The 22,236-nt window shown below is 40.7% G+C and overlaps 1 protein-coding gene across 2 annotated transcripts in view; it reads left to right on the forward strand.

Annotated features, from left to right (window-relative positions):
- The first annotated feature begins 6 nt into the window (after positions 1 to 6).
- The window catches only part of Kras (KRAS proto-oncogene, GTPase), a 36,110-nt gene continuing 13,880 nt past the window's right edge, over positions 7 to 22,236 (forward strand). For both annotated transcript variants that reach the window (XM_017798950.2, XM_008836225.2), the window contains exons 1-4: positions 7 to 19; positions 3,937 to 4,058; positions 19,056 to 19,234; positions 21,255 to 21,414. In XM_017798950.2, coding sequence (XP_017654439.1) covers positions 3,948 to 4,058; positions 19,056 to 19,234; positions 21,255 to 21,414 — 450 coding nt within the window. In that variant the 5' untranslated portion in view covers positions 7 to 19; positions 3,937 to 3,947. The remainder of the gene's footprint in view (positions 20 to 3,936; positions 4,059 to 19,055; positions 19,235 to 21,254; positions 21,415 to 22,236) is intronic.

The raw sequence follows: 22,236 nt of genomic DNA on the forward strand, positions 1-22,236 counted from the left end.
CTCGGCGTCGCGGACGGAGGTAGGGCGCGGACTGCGCTCCTGGGCCGCTGCCCGGTGCCGAGCTCGGCGCGGCCGGGCGGGGCCGGCGCTGAATGAAGCGGGGCCGAGGGAACCGGGGACTTGGGGGACCGGAGGACGGGGGCACCGGGAGGATCGGGGGACTCGGGGATGGGGGAAACGGGAGGATCGGGAGACCAGGGAGACCGGAGGAACGGGGAGGTAGGGCGCGGACTGCGCTCCTGGGCCGCTGCCCGGTGCCGAGCTCGGCGCGGCCGGGCGGGGCCGGCGCTGAATGAAGCGGGGCCGAGGGAACCGGGGACTTGGGGGACCGGAGGACGGGGGCACCGGGAGGATCGGGGGACTCGGGGATGGGGGAAACGGGAGGATCGGGAGACCAGGGAGACCGGAGGAACGGGGACCGGGAGGATGTGGGGGATGTGGGGAACCAGGGACCGGGGGGAACCGGAGACTGTGGGGAACCAGGGACCGGGGGAACCGGAGACAGGGGGATTGGGGGGACCGGAGGAACCGGGGACGGGGGAAACGGGAGGATCGGGGGACCAGGAAGACCGGAGAAACTGGGGACTGGGGGGAACCGGCGACCGGGGAAACGGAGGACCGGGGAGAACGGGTGGGGGGAGGCGGCAGGCCGTGGCTTCCTGCACAGCACCTTCCTTCCTCCTCCCGCGGCGCTGCCCGGCCCTGCGGCCCGCCCCGGCCTCCCGCACCTCGGCGCCCGCCCCACCCTCGGCTGCTCCCGGCATCGGATCTGCGCCCGCCCGGCCCGACTTCCCGGTCCCCGGTGGCTTGTAGGGGACGCGCGGGTCACCGGGGAGGTCGCCCAGGGTGGAGACGCCCCCCCCGCCCCGAGCTGGAGGTCGCGGTGTTAGCATCATTGGGGAGGGAGGGATGCACCCGCCGCCGACGTCTGGGCTGCGCCCCTCCCCCATGCAGGTCTGGGCCGTGGCCCCAGAGCGGGAGGTGGAGGTGGGGGGTGGGGGGGTGGAGGTAAGGTGGGGGGCTGGGGTGGGGATGGAGAACAGGTGGCCCGCACCCTGCACCGGAGCCCGGGACCTGTGGTGGACGGAAAAGTTCATCCCGAGGTCCGCGCTGCTTTGTGCAGTGCGAAGCCCGCGGAACGTGGCTGCTTCCTCGAGTGCGGTGCTCACGCCTCAAGTTTGATGCCCCCTCGGCCCTGTCCTTCATCCTTGCGGGTTTGTCCCCTGGCCTCGCAACCCGGCTCCAAGCTCCACTGTAGCACTGGGTTAGAGCACTGAGCGGCGCTCCCAGACCTGCGTGTGTTACACTGTGTGTTACAGCTGTGTCTGCAGCCCTGAGCGGGTGTTCAAACTTGAATACCTTCAAAATAGGGCGGGATTTTCTAGTTGTTAGAAGTAGGGTTGTTTTGTTGGCAGTGGAAAATCGCCCCAGAAGGAATTCTGCAAGGAAGCGTCTTCCTGATAATTACTAAAGAATTAACCGTATGAAAGGTGTCATTCTGGACTAAGGTCCAAGTTGCTGACCTCTACGTGTGACAGACGTCAAATGCACTTGGTACCAGGGTATTTGCTTTATTTAACAAGATTGTTGGACTAATCACAGTCACACTCCTTGCTACCTTTTAGAATTTTGACGGAGGGGACCTCTTTCTGGCTTACCATCTTCCTTAAGACTTCTTTGGAACTCAGTTTCTTCTAGTGGGTTTAAATATTTAAATTTCTAGGTTTAAAAAACCTGATTCAAGGATTTTTTTAAAAAAATATAGCCCAAACGAGTGCATAAATAAGTACATGCAGTTCAGTACCTGTCCACAGGCTATCCTAAGTTAGCCAACACTTTAGTCTGTAGGAATCCTTTTTACCCTTGAAATTTTTTTATGTATATGCGTGTATTGTCTGCATGTGGCTAGCTGCACCCAAGTTGTGCAATGCCTGTGGGGGACAGAAGAGGCTGTTAGATCCCCCGGGACTGGAGTTATGGCCTGTTATTAGCTGCCATGTGGGTGCTGGGATTCGAACCCGGGTCTTCTGCAAGAACAACCAGTGATCTTAACTGCTGAGCCATCTCTCCAGCCCCCTTACCCTTGGAAATTATTAGGGTTTCAGAAATCTTTTGTTTGATGGCATACCAGTATTTGCCACATTAGATGTAACAATTTAATGTTTTTTCACTTTATTTTGTACTAGAAATAGCATGCCTCTTGGTAACATGAATACATTTTTTTAATGAAAACTTTTCTAAAGCAAAATAAGAATGAGAAGAGGGGCATTGTTTTACACATCAGCACATGTGTTTATCTGTCTTCTTAGGAGACATCTATAGTCTCACATCTGCATGGGCATTCAATCTATGATAATCACAGAGTTCAGAAAACTAGCAGGTGCTTGTAAGAGTTTAGTAAAAGGCTAAAAAGCAATTACTGTGAAAATAGTTCTAACCTGTGTTCTGCCGACTAAGTTCTAGGTGCTCAGTGGGTTTCTGAATTGCTCTTGTAGGCTAGTCACACTATGTGGGAAGGAGGGGCAGAGGACATATTTTCCTGCGATTCACCTCACCTATCCCATTTGCCATGGCCTACATTTGTTATAAAATTGTGGGGTTAGCAGATAAGTTATGTTAGTAACTCCCAGCAGGGCCCCAGACTAGCAGCAGGGAAGGACAGGTGGGGCAGAGCAGGGCAGGGAGCTGGATGAGATCTGATACAGTAGTGTTCTAGCCTGTGCTGCTTTCCGAGGAGTGGCTGAGGCATAAGGCCAAGGGGGTAGTGTTTTGGGAAAACAAATTGCATTTTTTCCTCAGGGTGCCTGTTTGAATAAGCCTTGGTCGTCAGTAAGTAGACTGTATGTATTCATTGTTTATTTACAGCATATACACATGTATTGCCTGGCACTGTTTACCTGTAATAGATGGCTGCTGCTCATTGCTGTTCTTTTCACTCATGTCACTCTTTACTTGTAATGACGTGTTATATGAGGGAATGGGGATTAAAAAACAAGTATATTCATTTTATTTCAAAAAGTTTAAAATAGCTGACTTTAAAAGTACTAGATGTTTTCTCTCTTGTGACTGGTAACTGAATAAATGACCAATATTTATTGTACCTATGGAGACAGCATATCACAGGCAGAGTAAAAGTCACATATACTGAGAAAGATCTATTTACATCCTTTACTGTTTTTTTCTTGTACAGAAATATTGGCTTTCAGTACTCATATAGGATTATGTATTATAATTGATTGGATCACTTATACTGATCAGTCAATCCCAAATCCTTAAAACTCCCGTACCTCTTTATTTTTACCTTGGTGTCTCCCACTAATACTTGACAGATTAAACTGTTACCAAGTAGGACCCTTATTTGTTTTATTGTCTGGATTTTAATTTCTCCAGGACAGTCCAGTCTTGACACTAGACTCCTGCCTGTTTTGTTACCTATCTGGGAGAACTACTCTCATGGTTTTTAAAAAGTTTTCTATAGTTGTTGGCTCCAACAAAGACACTCTTAGACCACCTACTGGTAACTCTTAGTAGCCAGAGTCAATTAGAATACTGCAAGGGCAGGGGTGGGAGTAGCTGTTAACAAGTTTATGCGGGTGTGTCTACAGGGTATAGAGCACTGTGTGGGATTCTTGTTCTGAGAGAAGTCATGATGCATTCCTTTGAGAGAGCCATTAGCTGCTACAGAACAGTAGTCTGGCTGTTTAGATCAGACAAGCTGAATATAAAAGAACTGGCTTCCCCGCGTGCATTTTTATTAAATGTCCATAAGAAGAGCTGTAAACAAAGTACACCCCATGGCGCTATACATCTGTGGTTACTGAATTTCAGAATACCTTGCAATTTTACATGTAAAGGTTTGTTAAAATATTGAGAGTGTTTGATAATCTTGTGACACATATTCTAATTCAGTTGCACTTTTATTATTTTTATTATAAGGCCTGCTGAAAATGACTGAATATAAACTTGTGGTAGTTGGAGCTGGTGGCGTAGGCAAGAGTGCCTTGACGATACAGCTAATTCAGAATCACTTTGTGGATGAATATGATCCTACGATAGAGGTATGATTTGTATAATAAATCACTTTTGTATTTATTAGAAAATTATACTGAAAGTTATTTCAGTTATCTGAGATGTCCTCAGGTTTCAAGGTTTTAAACTGGGTGATACATAACCACAGATCTGAGCGACCCTACTTCTTTCTCGAGAATGTCAGAATAAAAATAAGGTTATGGTGCTCACTGTGTCATGTATGTGCATTTTGATAGAAACATGTATCATGGTTTTGTGAAACAGTGATAATACAGCTTTGCATTGAACCTGTATCTGAAAGTTACTTTGAATGCATTTTATTTTGAATGGGTTTCTTGGAATTTTGATGTGACTTGGAGAAGTTTAATTATAATGGAAAATGTAATCAATTGATGGTTGAGTTTTTAAACTTAATACAGTTTGATGAGTAAGATCTTGAGGATTGTTTTCAGACATTTTTAATTTCATAAAACTTAAACAACTAAAGGGCAATTGCAAAATAATAGAATAAAGGCCTGGAAGAGACCTTGAAAAATCAGGTATTATGTTCTACTGCCAGCAGTAGACCCACATTTCCAAGCAGATTTATCGTCTAAGACCAGCAGGAGGAAGTATTGTTTAACTGTCTTTGTTAACTCCTCTTCAGAAGGTAATTATTCACATATATAATTTATGCATGATCTATAGATCTATATTCAATCATATAGATCATAGTTCATGTTCTATAGAGCTATGTTCAATTTAGCATCATTGGAGGGGTGGTAGATCTATCATTTTGTCTTTAAAATAGCCTTTGCTGTTAGACGATCTCTTAGGCCTCTTACTCCAGTGTAAGCACTCTCAATCCCAGGCTTTTATTCTTGTTCTAATGTACTGTTTTTATTGTTTTGAGATAGGGTCTAATGTAGCCCAGGGGGACCACCAGCTGGCTGAGGCCGAGCATGAGCTTGAAGACCTGATCCTTTAGCCTCCACCTCTGGAGTGCAGACATGTGTGCTTCCACCAGCTCATGTTAGATGGTGCTGGGGACTGAACCTAGGGTCTCTGGTAGGCAAGACTAGCCTACTATCCACTATGCTATATCCCAAGCTCATGTATCATTTAAAAAAAAAAATTATTGAGCTTCTGCATACTCATAAAACACTTCTCAGCCAACCCAGACCCCCTCCCCATCCATGACCCCCATCCCCCCACCAAACCCCATGCACTCCACCACACATGATCTGCCCTATCCCATCAAGCATTTGCACCCATATGCCCTCAGTACAAATTCATCCATGTACCATTTTTTAAAAAAAATCACTTGTGAAGAGTTTCCTAGAGCTGTGGGATCCTAGACTTTGGACTCTCAAACAGGTCAGAGTGCCCTAAGTTCTTTGTTGGGTCTTGAAGAAACACTATACTGAGATGGATTCTGAGGTCACTGGTGAATGTGGAAAAATGTTTATATAACGTAGAACTTTGAGGATGGTTAAATTCTAATAAGGAAGTATTTTTGGTAGTACCTTGAAAATGGAGAAATCATGCTTATTTGTAAATATTCATACCTAAAAATAAAAATAAACCTTAAAACAAATGAGAAGAAATTTTTTAAAATTTAAATAATTACAATTTTTTCAGTCATTTAGAATTTGCAAGAAAGAAAAAAAATCCTCATGACTTAAGCAAAATAATTATTTTTATTTGACTTCCAAGTTTAAGAATTTACATTCGTGAAGGGGAACAGTTTGATCGAAGTGGTGCACCTATATAATAATCCTTTATGTATTTATTTTCAACGAGTCAGTTTGGTGTTGTATGCAGTGTTAGATGGAAAAGTTAACTCACCTCGATTGGTGCTCCAAATCCAAGGTTACTTGGCATTTCTGACATTTAAATCAAATGTAAAAGGAAGTTGAATGCACATCACACGTGGAGGTTTTCCTGGGATTTGGGAGTTGATTTAGCAGAACTCATCTCCATCCGCCCTGAAAATCTGAGCAATTCCATTATACTCTGCCTCCCATAAGGTCATCAAGCTGTGCGATTGCGTACAGCGTGAGATTGAGGTCATGAGTGCAAGAGTGTGACAAATAGCTTAGGAGATGTTTGGTCAAATTTGTAAAAATGTAATATAAAATTTGAAATAAACCTAATAATTAATCCATTATTTGTGGGGTAGAAAAAGTTCATAAACTTTGATTCCAACTCTGATTAAAATTGTGCCAAGACCAAAGATGACTCCGGGAAGCAATGATTCCCTGTGAACTTTGAAGCTGACATTCCCCCAAGAAATTAGCCACCTGCGGAAAGGTATCAGAGATGATGGCTTATCTCACTAGCTACAGTGAGTCTCTGAGGGAATTGACACTTAATTTGTGTGTAATTCAGCTATAAGGCAGGAGAACTTAAGAGAGCTGATTAAATAAAAGTGCTGACTTTACACTATTATGGAAAGTTTAAAAGGCGGATAGGAGAGCTCACTGTTATTGATGAAAAATGTGGTCGGAGAAAAAAATTAGGAAGCTGGGTGTGGTAACAGCCTTATAATCCCACTACTCAGGAGGATTTCCAGTTTAAGACCTGCCTGCGTTACAGTTCAAATTCAGGGACGGCCTGGGCAACTTAGTGAGACCCCATCTTAAAACGAGGACTAGTAAAAGGGCCAGGGCTGTAGCTCATTGGGAGTATCTGCACATTTGGAATTCTTGTTAGTTTCTGTACATTAAAAACTGGAAAGAAAGGGCTGGAGAGATGGCTCAGCACTTCAGAGCACTGGCTGCTCTTGCAGAAGCCACGCATGACAACTAACCACCGTCTGTAACTCCAGTTCAGGGGATCTGACACCCACTTCTGGCCTCTGCAGGTTACCAGGCACACTAAGTGGTGTATGTATGTAGTTTCAGGCAGAAGACTCATACACTAAAAGTAAAAATAAAAATAAATCTTAAAGAGAAGAAATTTTTAAAAATTTAAATGAGGTAATACCATTACAATTTTTTTGGTGATTTAGAATGAAAAAACATTCCTCATGAGGTAAAGGATGACAGTCATATTTCTTTCATAAACTTAAGAGGGGTTCTAGCTTGTCTAAGGACATTTAGCTTATTGGTATGACTGAATTTACATTTTGTGAAAACAAGTGAAATTTGTACTGTGACCTGGTACGTGTTTTAAAAGTGATAAGGTACCTGTCTTTCAAACTAAGGAAATATTTAAGTCTTAGGATTAATTCAGATTCACCAGTACACTACCATTTTAATTTAACTTACTAATGACAGTTTCATGGCAGGGACATCATGCAGACTTGCACAGGCATGGCCATAGAGCATGTTCATATTTGATACATGATAATCACCTCTACTTCTGTTCTGAAATATTTTTATTTTTCATGAAGTCCGCTAAAGTTTTTCAAGTAAGTAATGAAATATCTTGTTAATGGGGCATGACTCACAGCAAGTCTTGAAACAATACTTGACTAGAAATGGTTTAGAGATCACTTTTGTCAGAATACATCCTTTGAAATGTTTTTCTCAAGGCAACATTTGGTGGAAGAAAAAAACCCTGGTCTTAAAAAAATACAGGTAGTTATAGACATAGAACTCAATTGATTAGTAAATATGTAGTAAGCAATGCATATAATATGCTAGTTTAAAATAAGTACGGAAAAGCTTTTTTTTCAAGCTCTAGTTCTTTTGACCTGCATACTTTTGTTAATGTGAAATTTTGAGTTCAGTCCAAGTTACACGCCCTTCAATGAAACAGTTTCCTACCCAGTAAAGTGGACTCTTAGTTTGATCTATCCATGTTAATTATAGAATTAATTTTACACTACAGAAAAATTATAGTATTAAACCAGTATTGAAGAGCCATATAAGAAAAAGCCTCATGTAATGCAGCAAGCAGGCATTTTTCTGATTTTATACAACACATATCAGTTATCAACAAGGAATGGGCCCGCGCCCCTGCTTCTCAGCGGGCGTTGACAATAACTGGAAACATTTTAGATCAGCACACCTTGGGAGGAAGGGGTGCTGCCAGTGTCTGGAGGATGCAGGCAGAGGTGTGGCTAAACTCCCTCTGTGCGTAGGATGGATGGCACTCCGTAAAGAATGAAGCACAGAATATCAGTAGTTCTGAAGGCGAAGCCGCGTGCGTGATAAACAGCTTAATTATGGCTCAAGCTGTCAAGTTCTTGCCCCTGTGGTAACGCTTTTATGTTAAATTTTCAAGCATAACATAAATTTAAATTTCAGGTAAGTTAATATAATGTTGTCTTATTATAATGTATTAAAATATTTTGACTTAAATATAGTCTTATTTTAGAAGCAATTTTGTTTTGTAAGTGCAGTTGTCTTCAAAACTGTGTGTGGCCAGCTCTCCCCGACTTTGTGAGTGCCCTCTACTGGTAACTTTCTTGATTTTCTAACAAATGACAATGAAATCCTAAGTTTGGATATTTTTTGTGTTTTAACCTGTCGTTCTATCAGTTTGTAAATCTGTCAGCTTTACTTGAAATCTTTACATGTAATTAATATTTTACAAAATTTAAAATAGGTTTTACTCTACTCATATTGACATAAAGATTACCGTGCGAGTACTACTTAGACCTAACTAATTAAATAAGTAGGTGACTATATTTAAGAAAGGAAATGTGACCGTGTCAGAGAACATAGGATGTGGTTCCTTTGGTAACACTGGTTGGCCTTAACATGTTGGATGGGAAGACTGAACACCACAGAATACTCTGAATTTCTTGCATGTTCTGTGGAGCCACTCACTTTACAGCCTTGTGTATTAACAAGGAAGAGCCTGTTTAAAAATGGCACATTGTAGATGAAAAGTATTTACATCTGAATTAAAATTTTTATTAGACTTCTATTTTAGAATTTTATGACTGTAAGGCTTACAAGACAGAAGTTGATAACAGAACTTAGTGAAAGGGAAAGTATTTTTATGGTTTGGTACCTCCTGAGGCTCTGATTTTAGCAATGCAATGAATTTCTTAATTCAGAAGATGTTATTCAATGCCCACTTGGTCACATGCAGTTTTCCTGGAGATTGGAGACACATGAGGAACAAACAGGCCTGACCCCCACCTTCATGATGATTACTCGTCTTAGATATATTTTGAAAAGCAGTGTTTGTAGTTAGTGATGGAATGCTTTATACTCTGAAAATATTAAATTTTCTATCTGTAGGCTGGGAGCATAGCTCATTGGTAGAGCGTTTATCTGACATTCTTGAAGCCCTCAGGTCAATTCACAGAACAAGAAAAAAAAACTTACCTTAAATGTCTCATAATGCCTCAGTTTTTGGAACGGTTATATTACTGTGATCTTAATAATGTTAGTAGAAATGAGCAGAGATAAATAAAATGCTTGGGAATTGAGACTGGACATAGCACCTAGCAGCTACCTTATAATTTTTTCAACTTCTTTCATTTTCAAAAATTTCAAACCAGTAAAAATATAGCTTAAAAGAAGTGCAGTGAATATGTTACCCTTAAGCTAGATTCCTTATGCTGGGCTTTATTGCTTTCTCAGGATGTGTGTGCACATATTTGACGACGTGTGTACTTGAGAATGTTATGCATATCATGATCTCTTACCCCTGAACTTCTGAGCCAGAACTGTGCATCCTGTGCTGTCTCTTCAGTGACGCTGTATTGGAACATAATCATGCTGTGTGTACATTTTGTCAAAGGCTGCTTTTGCTTTGTAGAGCCAGAACTGAGTAATTGAAACAGAAACAAAAATGCTCAAGTGTTTGCTGTCTGGCCCTTTAAATACCGTCTGCCAGAGCTGTTCTGTTTCCTTATAGAACACAGTGAGGAAGCTGAGGAAATTCAGCACTAATAGAGTACTTTACCCATCTATAATCTGCATATGTATTTGGTTAGTTGCTCTAACAGTGTCTTTACAGCCTTTTTTTTTTTTCTGATCCAGGATGAAAAATTAGTTGTCATATCTCAAAGTTTATTTCAAGGAATTGAGGCCAGTTGTTTTGTAGAGTTCCAGAGGACCCAACACCACTGTTGTCTGCAGGCAACTGCGTGGACATGGTGTTCATAGATAGACTCAGGAACACATACATTCATAGAATAAAAAATAACTCTTAAAACGTGAACGTAACTACATATTTACCAATGGAAAATGAGTACATAAATTATGGTATGTCCATACAGATTATGTTATCAGGTTGCTAGACATGATTAAGAAAATGTTCATTAAATAGTTGGGTGCCAACATGTTGTGTTGAGCACTGTTTATCTAAAAACAGGCTTAATTGCTACCTCTGTGGGCTTTCAGTTTTTAAAAGTGAGCATATACACACACCAAAAATGAGCATCCACTATTGGAGCTGAGGGAGGCATAAATACTGATGTTGAAGAAAAGGCATCAATTGGACGGTTATGTGCTGCCCTCTTTTTAAAGTTACAGTACATTGAGGACTATGGTTTAAGGAACTTGGCATCTAAGCCAAGTGAAGAGTGAGTGCTATAAAGCATGAAGGTTACATTGGCACCGGTGATTACTACCTAGCCCATGTTCTTCCCTTGACATCGGACAGTAATCTTAGGAGAAGGCCGTGAGACTCCAGCAGATTTTAGATATCCTGGTTTTCAGACTCCTATTGCCTTGAATTTATTCAGATTTTTGAGCTAATGGTAGTTTTATCTCTGTGGAGTAGTCCGCATGTAACTTCCTTTAGTACTAAACTGACAGAAAGTGTTCTCCTGATTCTAGGTACTTAGCATTTGGAAAAGAAGTTTCTCTTTTCTTTACCCCTGCTTGTAAAGAATCTTGTAATCCAACATGGTGTGGTGAGAACAAGCTCTTCAATATCCTTGCTCACTAATCAAAATAGCAATCCCTAACCCTCGACTTTAACACTCCTTTCCTGGAACTTATCCAACTCTACTGTATTTTGAAATACAGTAACCAGATTTGTAACAAGCATTTCTGTACAATGCCTAGTGGTCAGTGGCCTGTCTCCTTTTTCAGCCTATAGTTGCATGTTCGATGTAATATATGAAAGAAAACAATTAACTTTTTATGGCACTTTGCATTTTATGAAGGGATTTTCATTGTTTTTAATCCTCACCTAGACATGTGTCCTGTACATGGTTATACCCACTTTTATAGCCAAAAGAACAATGGCCTGGGGTAGATGGGAGAAGTTGTTTGCCAAGTCCACACCACAAGAAAGGGGAGTTCTGTAGCTGTCCACAGATAAAGATTCACAGGTCTAACTCTAGCTTAGACTTCTGTTCTGAGCATCTAGACCTGCCTGTCAAAATGTCTGTGGGCCAGATCCAGAAAGGCAGCTTGCAAACATAAGGAATTGAAATATACTCCTCTTCTATACGTCATCTCTGTTTCTGCCTTTAAAAAATGGAGCTGAAAATCACATCGAACTTTTAAAGCACACAGTCCCGTGGCGGTTATTACATTCACAAGGTTGTACAGCCAGCACTGCTGTCTAATTCCGGGATATTTTAATCACACCAGAAAGAAGCCACATACCCATTAGTAATCATCCCTCAATCCCTTCTAACAACGCCTGGCAACCCTGACTACTTTGTATTCATTTGCATATTCTGTACATGTCCTACAAATGGACTCATGTAGTATGTGGCATTTTGTGTCTGCCTTTCACTTAGTGTGATGTTTTCAGGGCTTTTCCTGGTTCTAGCACTAGCACGTCATTCCTTTCTGTGGCAGGGTACTGATCCGTTGTAGGCGTACCGTATTTCGTTTATCCGTTAATCAGTTGATGGACTTTTGGGTTGTCTCTTTAGGGTTAGTTTGAATAACACTGCGATAGATATTCATGGACAGACTTACATGTGACCATCTATTTCCGGTCTCTTGGGCATCTGCTATAGGTAGATTGGCTGGTCCTATGGTAGGTCTTTGGTTAGCTTAACCTGCTTCCCACAGCTGTTGGTGTCTGAGTGGGTGGGTGTACTGAGGCAGAGCTGGGAGGACCAAGAAAGAATCTTGTCCCTTTCTGTAATCGTTATGATGCTCACAGTTAGGATGGTGAATCTAATTGCTCCTTTCTCCTTAAAAACATGTTGCTGACTACTGGTGTAATGAACTTCGGTGTCGAAGTACAGTGTACAAGACCCTTCCCTGTAACTTGGCTTTTGCTTGATTACCCTGTTTTACTTTCTGGAACTTACCTTTACTCCCACTAAACTAAGTTGTATTGAACTCCTTGAATCCTTGTACTGGTGTCCTGTTTCATGTTTTTTGTACATTTTCTTTCCTTCTGTTGAGAGCGGCCGTCCCTCTCCTGTCTTTCTTGAGTTGTGTAGGCAAAGCTGGTCTCTTGGTTGGTACTGTTGTACTTTGTCCTGTAGAGCGTTAGAGTCTATTTCCATTTACTTTGTTTACATTCATTTCTTTTCCACTGGATCTGCTCCCTCCGTGTACAGGTTGAGCTGGGTGTGGTGGTACACACCTGTAATTCTATCACTGGGAACACTCAGACAGGAGGATTGTGAGTTTGAGCCCAGGCTGGGCTCCATGGTGATACTCTCTCAGAAAAACAAAACCAAAAAGAAACTGTTTGCTTTTTGAACATCTTTTACCTGAAATGTCTAGAACTAAAAAAATATTACAGATTTCAGAGACTTTAGGATTTTGGAGTGTTTCTGTGTATTTTACTGATTGAACATCCCTAATCCAAAAATCTGAATATTTTAGATTTCAGAGCATTTCTGGTTTCAGAAATATTCATAGCCTGTAATGCCTAACACAAAATATGACACTTAGGTTTACAGTAAGGTAGTCCTGGGGTACAACAGAGAGGTAGGTAGGTAGGAATGAATTCATAGCCTATTTACGTACTGTACGTTCTTTACCCCTACCCAGTTTACTAGTTGTTGTTTCTTCTTATTGTCTCACTAATACCCTTGTATATACTTCTAGCTGGCTTTAAACCGTGGAACACATTCGTCTATAATGGATTCAAATAGTCTTCTAGAAGAGTAATAATATAAAGTGCTCAATCATTTACAGAGTGAAAATTCCATATTTTCTTCTATGGGTGTTATTATAATATGAGTGAAAAATACTTGTAATACATGTATAAAAAGCTGTAAAGCCAGGTGTGGTGGTGCACGCCTTTTATCTCAGCACTGGGGCGGGGGTGGGGGGTTGGGGTAGGGCAGAGGTAGGTGGATCTCTGGGAGTTTGAGGCCAGCCTGGTCTACATAATGCGTTCTAGGCCAACTGGGGCTACAGGGAGGGAGACCTTGCTTCAAAAAAAGCGGGGGGGGGGGGAATCAAAAGAAATTTGCAGAAGTAAATCCCCAAATAATACATTAACTGGCATTTTCAGTAATCCTCCTCATATTGACAAAGGCATCGAGAGGAAGTAACAGCCTGAAGGCAGCGATGAAATGGATGATCCTGTAATGTTAGCACAGAGTCCGACGTGGAAGTAAGCGTTCAGTGCTGACTGCTGTCATTGCTAGTAATCGCAGTATGGGTCCTTTCAGTGAAAGTTTTATCAGCTTACATTCTTCTTAAGTCAGATTACTGTCTGAGTTGAAAAACTAAATCGAGTATGCTAAAAGATGGTCATACTAAATGCAATTGAGTTATTATAATAGAAAATTACAAACTGTTGTTCAGTTCACTGAGTTTGTCTTGAGTGATTTATTCTCTGCTCTCTAATTCCTCTTAATGGTTCTTCAGATAAGCTTTTGGTCATCAAAATATTAAAGGCAGGTAAACACTTTCTTTAACACCAAAAAGATGCAGAGGTGCAGTTATGACAATAAATATGAAGTTCCAAAACTAACATTACTCCTCAAGAAACGGATAGTAAAGCCAGAGGATTTTAGCTTATTAAACCAATAGATAGTTTTTAAAAACAGACACAGTCCAGAGCCAGGCTTGGTAGCACACGTCTTTAATTCCAGCACTCAGGAAGCAGTGATATGTGGGTCTCTTTGAGATCAAGGCCGGGCCAGCCTGGTCTACATACTGAGTTCCAGGCCAGCTGGGGCTACAGAGAGACCGTCTCAAAAACCAGCAGCAGAAATACAAAGCAGTTGTGTGCTGAATGGGTATATTGTTAATGTTGTTCAGAGATGTAATATGATGACTACCCTTTGTGCACCAACTTTTTTGTTGTATCTTTTTGTTGAGACCTGGTCTTCCCATGTAGTCCAGACTAGCCTCAAATTCACTACATACATTTGATTTAGCTTTTCTTTCTTTTTCAAGGTCCACAGATTTTAAAAGTTGAAGAACTCAGTTATTCTCAGCCTTACTCTTTCCGTCGCGTGTTTTAAAAATGTGTGTTGTTTTGATTTTACATAGATATATGACTTTCTTGTTGTTTTGTTTTTGAGACAGGGTCTCCCTGTAGCCCCAGGTGACCTGGAACTCACTATGTGACCAGGCTGGCCTCAGTCTCTCAAAAATTTGCCTGCCTCTGCCTCCTGAGTGCTGAGACTCATGCACCACCATGCCTGACTTTTGATTTGTATTTTTATAGAAAGGTTTACATTATATGCAGTTTAAATGCAAATACCAAGTATTAAACTTGTTAGTATTTTGTAAATTAAGATGATAACTTCATTATCTTAATAAACTTTATGATCTTATTTCAAATTTATGATATCTTAAACTTGTACTTATTTTCAAAAGATACTTTTATAACAAACAGAAAAATTTTAAACTGAATTGTTGAGAAATTTTAAAAATTTCCTTGCAAACTAATACATTGAAAGCAGTAGTTTTTGTGGACTTGTATTTCAAATGTGCTGTGTCTGTAGTGTGTAGTATTTGAGAGGGGCTGGTACAAGTGAAAACAGTCTGTTAAATTCTGTTTACATTAACGTAATTGTAATAACATTTACATTTAGTTATTCTCTATCTGCATGTATTTATACTAAGTAGGTGCATCCATTTACCAGATAGTTGCTGGTTCCTGCAGTGTTCAAGACTTACCGACAGTTGTGTAGTGTGAGTGGCACAACCTTTACTCTCCCAGCACTTAGAAAGCAGAGGCAGGTGGATCCCTGTGTGATCGAGGCCAGCCTGGACTACATACATGTTGCAGGCCAGCTGGGGCTACAGGGAGACCCTGTCTCAAACAAGAAAAAAACAATCATCTGCTACTGTGAGGAAAGTGAGTCCTAAGAGGAGCAGTAACAGCAGGGACGCCTGGACACAGGTTGCCTCAGACCAGAGAGTTCCCTGGACCAGGGGTGTCTGCATCTATATCGGCATATGATCTACAGGACAACTAAGGGGTTGGATTCATGGTATTTTTGAAAATACACAGTGGTGTAAGACTTAAGTTATTAAGTGCCTACGTAAATTTTCTTTGTAAGACATTTTAGGATGTCATGTTAAGTGTATATTGTAACTATCTTATTTAATATTGTTTTTATTTTTTATGTGTATGAGTATTTTGCCTGCATGTATGTAAGTACACTTATGCCTGCGGAGGTCAGAAATGGGTGTCGGATTCCCCTGGATCCTGTAACTAGAGTTACAGACGGTTGTTAGCTGCCATGTGGGTGCTGGGAACTGAACCAAGTTCTCTGAAAGAGCAGTCAGTGCTCCTAACCGCCGAGACATCTCTCCTGCCTCATAACTATCTTTTTTCAAGTCAGCTTTATTTCTTTAAAATCACTTACCATCCATGGCATTGTTGTGTCACAGGCTATGCATTAGTATTCTTCAAAATAAACACTGCAGTCACTGTCCAGAAGGAATGTACTGTCTTATTTTATCACCAGAAGTGTCTCAATTCTTTCTGCATTTCATTCTTGTCGACAGAGTACATTTTATTACACTGTTTCACAGATTAAAAAAAAAAACAAAAAAAACTACTTTGACTGGTAGTGAGGAGGCTATATGGAGTGGAGTCACTTCCCTTCATTTATTTTATTGTGCAGAGTGGATTTAAATGACTTTATTTTGACCCTTATTAGTTTCCTGGGGATATTAGCAACTTAATTTACTACCTAGTATGCCTTCTTGGAAAGTCAGGAAATAATACCTATTTAAAATGTAAGTATTGGTGCTTTTCTTTGTTCCATCCTTAAGTATTTTTGGTTGTAGAATCTATTATTAAATTGGCTGGACTTTGGTAATGCATACTTTGACAGTATGATTACTTTTAAGTAAGGGAATAAATAGTAAGTTTTTTAAATACTTGATATTTTGGAGATTATTTTACTGGTTTACCACAGAGTTGGTGGGTTTTCCTTTGTGGGTCTTTGTCACGTCATCTCTGGGACCCTGTTCAGGTTGTCTCTGAGTCATTCAAACATGCAGAAGCTGGGCCTGGCTCTTGGGCCATACTGAGCAGTGGGCAAGACAGAGCCTGGCCTTCAGGGATGTGTGTTGAACCTTTGTTGGGCTCTCGGGGACAATGCCACATTGATGCAGAGTTTTGTTTTGTCTTTTCCCTACTTTTTTATGTCTGTTTTTTCTTGTGGCCAACCTGCAATTGGCACACAATAATTTTAAAATTAATGTGTGTACGTGTGGGGGAGGTGCATGCATGCCATGGTGTGTGTGTGTGTGTGTGTGTGTGTGTGTGTGTGTGTGTGTGTGTAAGGAGAAGGACCATGTGGGGACATTCTCTCCCCCCCGTGTGTGGCAGTGGGGACAGACAGAGCTCAGGTGGTCAGGCTTGTCAGCAGGGGCCTAACCTGCTGAGCTAGCTCTGCAGCCCTAAGTATCATTTGTGTTCTGCTTGCTTTCTGCTTTCTTTCCAAACCTGTCAGTTCTTTCCAGATCACACTTTTATTTAGCACTTTTGATCAACTTTAGTTTTTTGCCAAGTTGCCTGTATTTATGTAACTTATGTAACTAGTTGTGCTTCCGAGGATAAGGACTTTAGTTAGATTAACTTCGTAGTGACTGAATTTTCAGTGTAAACCCATTGTTTCTAATGAGCAGTATTGTTTATGAGTAGATTGTGGATTGCTCTTCCTGGCAACTGAATGTGGCTTAGAACTTTGCTGTTTATTTAGGGTCAAGGAAGGGTAAGACAGGAATCAGAGTGCTTTCCTAGGTCCATGGTCCCTTCAGTGGAGGGGTCATCACGGAAACATGAAATAGTAACAGAGACTGCTAATGCTCCATGTTATGTAAACATGTTAGTATTTGAAAGTTTTGTTAACTGGTGGTGTGAGGGTACACATCTGTATTCCCAGCATATGGGAGGTAGAGGCAAGAGGGTCAGGAGTTAAAAGTTTTCCTTGACTACATAGAGATCTCAGGGCCAGCCTGGGCTAAACAAGACATTATCTGAAAAGGAAAAGGAAAAGGTTTTTGTAGGTGGGGCTTTACTGAGGTACATCCTGGAGGCATTGTGTACGGGCAGATAATGAGGAATCTTGCAGCCATGCCTTACATTTTCAGTAGGTTTGCTCGGCTCTAGAAACTGTACTTGTTATTTTTATTTATTTTTTATTTTATTTTTTGGCTTTTTTGAGACAGGGTCTCCTTGAGGACCAACTGGCCTGGAACTCTCTGTAGACCAGTCTGGCCTACAGAGATTTACCGGCCTCTGCCTCCTGAGTGCTGGGATTAAATGTGTGTGCCAGTATGCCCAGCAAGCTGTTGAATTTTATTTGAAAAGTAAGGAAACCATACTTCAGTTAGTACTGACTGGTAAGAACGTGGACTGTGGGGTGGCAGTGTTGAGGAAAGGCTTCTGACCAGGTTCCTGTGCTCTGAGACCCGGCAGTGGACTGACTGAGAAGATACCCGACTTTGCTTTTTCATTATTCTTCCAAAACACACACAGTTTATAACTTATAGTGGTTCTTTGAAAGAATTGATTGGCTAGACAACTTGGAAAATATGATCTACTTTAAGAGATAAACAGGAGATCAAGTCTAATATTAGAGTGTTTAGAATTGAAAGCCAATGGGCTGGGGTGTAGTTCAATGGCGGAGCTTATGCTTAGCCTCGATTTGATCTCCAGCATCAAGAAAACAAAAGCTAAAGAAAGACATACATGTAATGGAACATGTAGTACGAAAGAGAGACACACAAGAGCTGAATCTGTTAAATTATCTCATCATGGAAGAGGGGACAGAAAGATTGTAAGAGCCAGAGATGGTAGATAACCAAGGAAATAGTGTTTTCCAGACAACAGGTGCATGCACATAGGAACTCACAGCAACTGTGATAGCATGCACAAGCCAGACAAACTCAGGAGGAAGGGAGCATGAAGTTCCACCCTTAGCCTGGGAGCTCTTGACATATGATAGCTACTTGGAGAGGAAAAGTCCTGACAGTATTGTGTTACCATCAGCACTATCTGCACTTAGAGTTCTTTTCACTCCATGCTCTAGTGTTCCTTCCCTCAGCCCAAGGACATTTGTGTTTGTATGAATTTTCCTGTTCTAGATGTCTCCATATACACGAAAGTATATATGTGTTTAACATCTGACTTATATTACTTAGCATATGTATTCAAGATTTGTCTGTGTTGTAGCATGTATCAGAATATTGTTAATCCATGACTTAACCATATTCAGTTGAATGTACATAACTACATTTTCATTATCCATTTGTCTGTTCACGGGCACTTAGGCTGTTTCTATGTCTTAGCTGTGGCCCAAGTATCTTTAGTCTCTGTTTTTATTTCTGGTTACATGTATACCTAGGAATTGAATTGCTGGATCTTATGATTTGACTACAGTAACTTTTCAAAGAACTGCCAAGCTAGTTTCTATGGTGCTTGTACCATTTAACCTTCCCAGTAGCACTGCAGAAGAATCTGGATGGTCCACCTCCTCCTCAGTGCGCACACTTGTTACTTAGCAGTGGCCATCCTAATGGTGCTAATGGTGTGTCGGGGTTTGCATTCCCTAGTGACCGAGGGCCTCTTTTTGTGCTTACTGGCCGTTTGTCTGTCTTTGAAGGAATACCTAAAGTGTGCTTTGCCTGTTTTGAATGGGATCATCTGTCTGTCTGTTGCTGAGTTTTATATATATATACCTTTTAAAAGATGCACTGTAATAATTCAGACTGTTTCTACCTTCTCAGGATTCCTACAGGAAACAAGTAGTAATTGATGGAGAAACCTGTCTCTTGGATATTCTCGACACAGCAGGTCAAGAGGAGTACAGTGCAATGAGGGACCAGTACATGAGAACTGGGGAGGGCTTTCTTTGTGTATTTGCCATAAATAATACTAAATCATTTGAAGATATTCACCATTATAGGTGGGTTTAAGTTGGTTGTGATAAATTGGCATTAAGAAGTAACTGTAGCTTTCATTTATTATTCTTTGCTAAGTGCTGTGTCTGCATGATCTAATTTAAATTTTAAAATAATTTTGGTAAGTAGGTAGTATTCCCATTTTACAGATGAAAGTCTTGGAATTTAGCAGTTGTGTGGCTTGTTCTAGATTGCACACATAGCAGCAGCTGGGGTGAGACCCAGGTCTGCTAACTTCAGAACCGTTTGTGCTCTACCCACCCCACACTGGAGAAACACGACTTTTTCATATAGGACACAGCATCTTTTTAGATACATTATAAAAATACAAACTAGAGACAAAAATAAGAAAAGATGATTTGAGATGGTGATAGTTAAATGGTCTTAAAATAATCACGTTTATTATAGAATTCTTAGATTGGATAAACAATGGCCTTGTTTTTTTATATTTTATGCGTATGAGTATACTGCCTGCATGTATGTAAATACCCATGTCATGCAGTACCCACAGAGGCCAAAAGAGGGCATTGGTGCCCCCGGAACCAGAGTTACAGATACCTGTTAGCTGCCATGTGAGTGTTAGGAAGCAGTCAGTGCTCTTAACTGCTGAGCATCTCTCCAGCCCCCTAAGCAACGGTCCTTTTATATCAGATGATGTAAGAGTGAAGAATTAGAGATTTTTATTTTAAGAATCTGGCAAATCTATATAAGGGCACTTAGTCATTATATTGACTAGATATCACCCTTAGGGTTTATAGTTTCCTTTACAATGCCAAGTATTCTGCTCACTGGCTCTGTCATGTAACAATGAGTTAGTCTGGTCAAGGAGGGCAGCGTCTTAGTTAAGAGCAGTTAACAGCATGTTGACTCTAGGAACAGAGGGAAAGAAATTTGGTTATATGATAATAGTTGTGTTTTTCTATAGTAGTGCATAGGTGAAATTTGTTAACATAGAGCAACTGGTTATACGAACCAGTTCTTCTGTGCTTCCAAGCAGCATCTTAGAAATACACATAGATTGTAAAGGAATAGAAATTTTATCCCAAATTTAGAATTTATTTACATGTTACATTGACAAGCAACATTTAAGAAGAATTTTTAACAGAATACACAGTACAGTTCCTTTAGCATTCCTCATTCAAAATCAGTCTTTCCAACTCTTCTGAGAAAGTATAGGGGGCCCCCCACTGCCCCCCATGTCCCCTTTCCTGTGGTTTTGTTTTTGACATTTCTGTTAAGCTTGCCTACGTGAAAATACTAAATGGGAAATTTCAGAAGTAAACCATTGCTAAGTTTTAAATTGCTTTTTTTTACAGACTGTTAGAATTTTTGTTTGATTAATCTATTACTACACCATTTTGAATGGTATTATTGATATGTGTAGATGGGAGAAAACAGTGCATGTAGTTTGGTACTATCCCGTTTTAAACGTCCACTGGGGTCCTCAGAATATTTGTCTGCAGATGGTGAGAAGTGGTCCTCTGAAATGTGGACGTTAGGTTAATGCTCTTGAATTTTTTTTTTTTGGAGACAGGGTTTCCCTGTAGCCCCAGCTGGCCTGGAACTCACTATGTAGACCAGGGTGGCCTCAAACTCACAGAGATCTGCCTGCCTTTGCCTCCCAAGTGCTGGGATTAAAGGGGTGTGCCACCACATGGGCGGGTAAAAATATTTTTAATTATATATGAACACATTTAACTATATGTATGTGTATATTTTGTTTTTTAAGGCAATTTAAAATTAGGCATAGCACTTTTGGTTTAAAATGTTTCATTCTATTCTTGTGTATGTGCATGTGAATGAGCCCTTTCTGTTGTAGATTGTAGAGGTATTTGCTCTTTTAAGAGATATGTAAGATTTCTATCTTAGAGAAAAGAATCACTAAAGGAAAAAAGTCATTAAAGGAAAATTCAGCACGGTGGAACTCACCCAGGAAAATGTAAGACAAAAAATGTTGAGGGTGATTTCCGAAGGGTTTTTATGTTACTGAAGCTTCTGTTACAACTTTGTTTCTTCCTTCCCCAGAGAACAAATTAAAAGAGTAAAAGACTCTGAAGATGTACCTATGGTCCTAGTAGGAAATAAATGTGATTTGCCTTCTAGAACAGTAGACAAAACACAGGCTCAGGACTTAGCGAGAAGTTATGGAATTCCTTTTATTGAAACCTCAGCAAAGACCAGACAGGTAAGTAAAATGAGAATAAATGGAAATCTGTTTTCTGCAAAAGATCTTAATCAGTAATCCTGATTTTCTAGTGGCATCATTTTGGGGGCCTGTGTGCTAGCATAGCTGGACCAAATGTTAAATCATTTAGTGTGCTTTATCGCTGTCTGTCATCCTTAGACAGTGTTCCTCTGGCAGCATCTTCCTTCCTTGAGTGAACCAGTGCCTCTTACGCAGGGTCTGTGCTACTTTTGGCTTTGTTTTTTTTTCGGTGGGTGGCAGTGGGCTTGAACAGGGTCTTCCTCTGTCCCAGGCTAGGCTTGAGCTCTCCTGCCCACTGAGGCTTCCACACGCTGGAGTTACAGGCTGACTTGACTCCCCCTCTCCTGATGTTTTCTTTTCACATTGAAAAGTTTTCTTCAGCCTCGAGTAGTACAGCTTACATTTAAGAGTTAAGAAATGTATTTTTTTTCCTACTTAATATACTAACAACAAAGAACAGTAGGACAATTTTGAGTTTCCTGCATTAAATTTTGTTGTAGTTGAAGAATTATACTTTGGCAGAGTTTTCTGAGAATGTATTTTTGGAGAAAGTTGTGATTAAAGCAAGAGAGTATCTGGAGAGTGAATAGAAACTCTCAGGCTGTTTTCTTACTACAGTGTTCTGATAAAAATTTATGTCAATTAGAACCTGAATTTTGTACCAAAATCCATCTTCATCTAAAAAGTAACTAACTTCAGTTAATAATTATATAATTTATTTCTATGCCATAACAGTTTACGACACAGGAAAAAGGATCCTAGAAAGGAACACGCAAAGATAAGATGAAGCACAGCTTTCGT

This window comes from Nannospalax galili, unplaced genomic scaffold (assembly GCF_000622305.1).
Source record: "Nannospalax galili isolate Female #2095 unplaced genomic scaffold, S.galili_v1.0 scaffold917, whole genome shotgun sequence".
Taxonomy (NCBI): Eukaryota; Metazoa; Chordata; class Mammalia; order Rodentia; family Spalacidae; genus Nannospalax; species Nannospalax galili.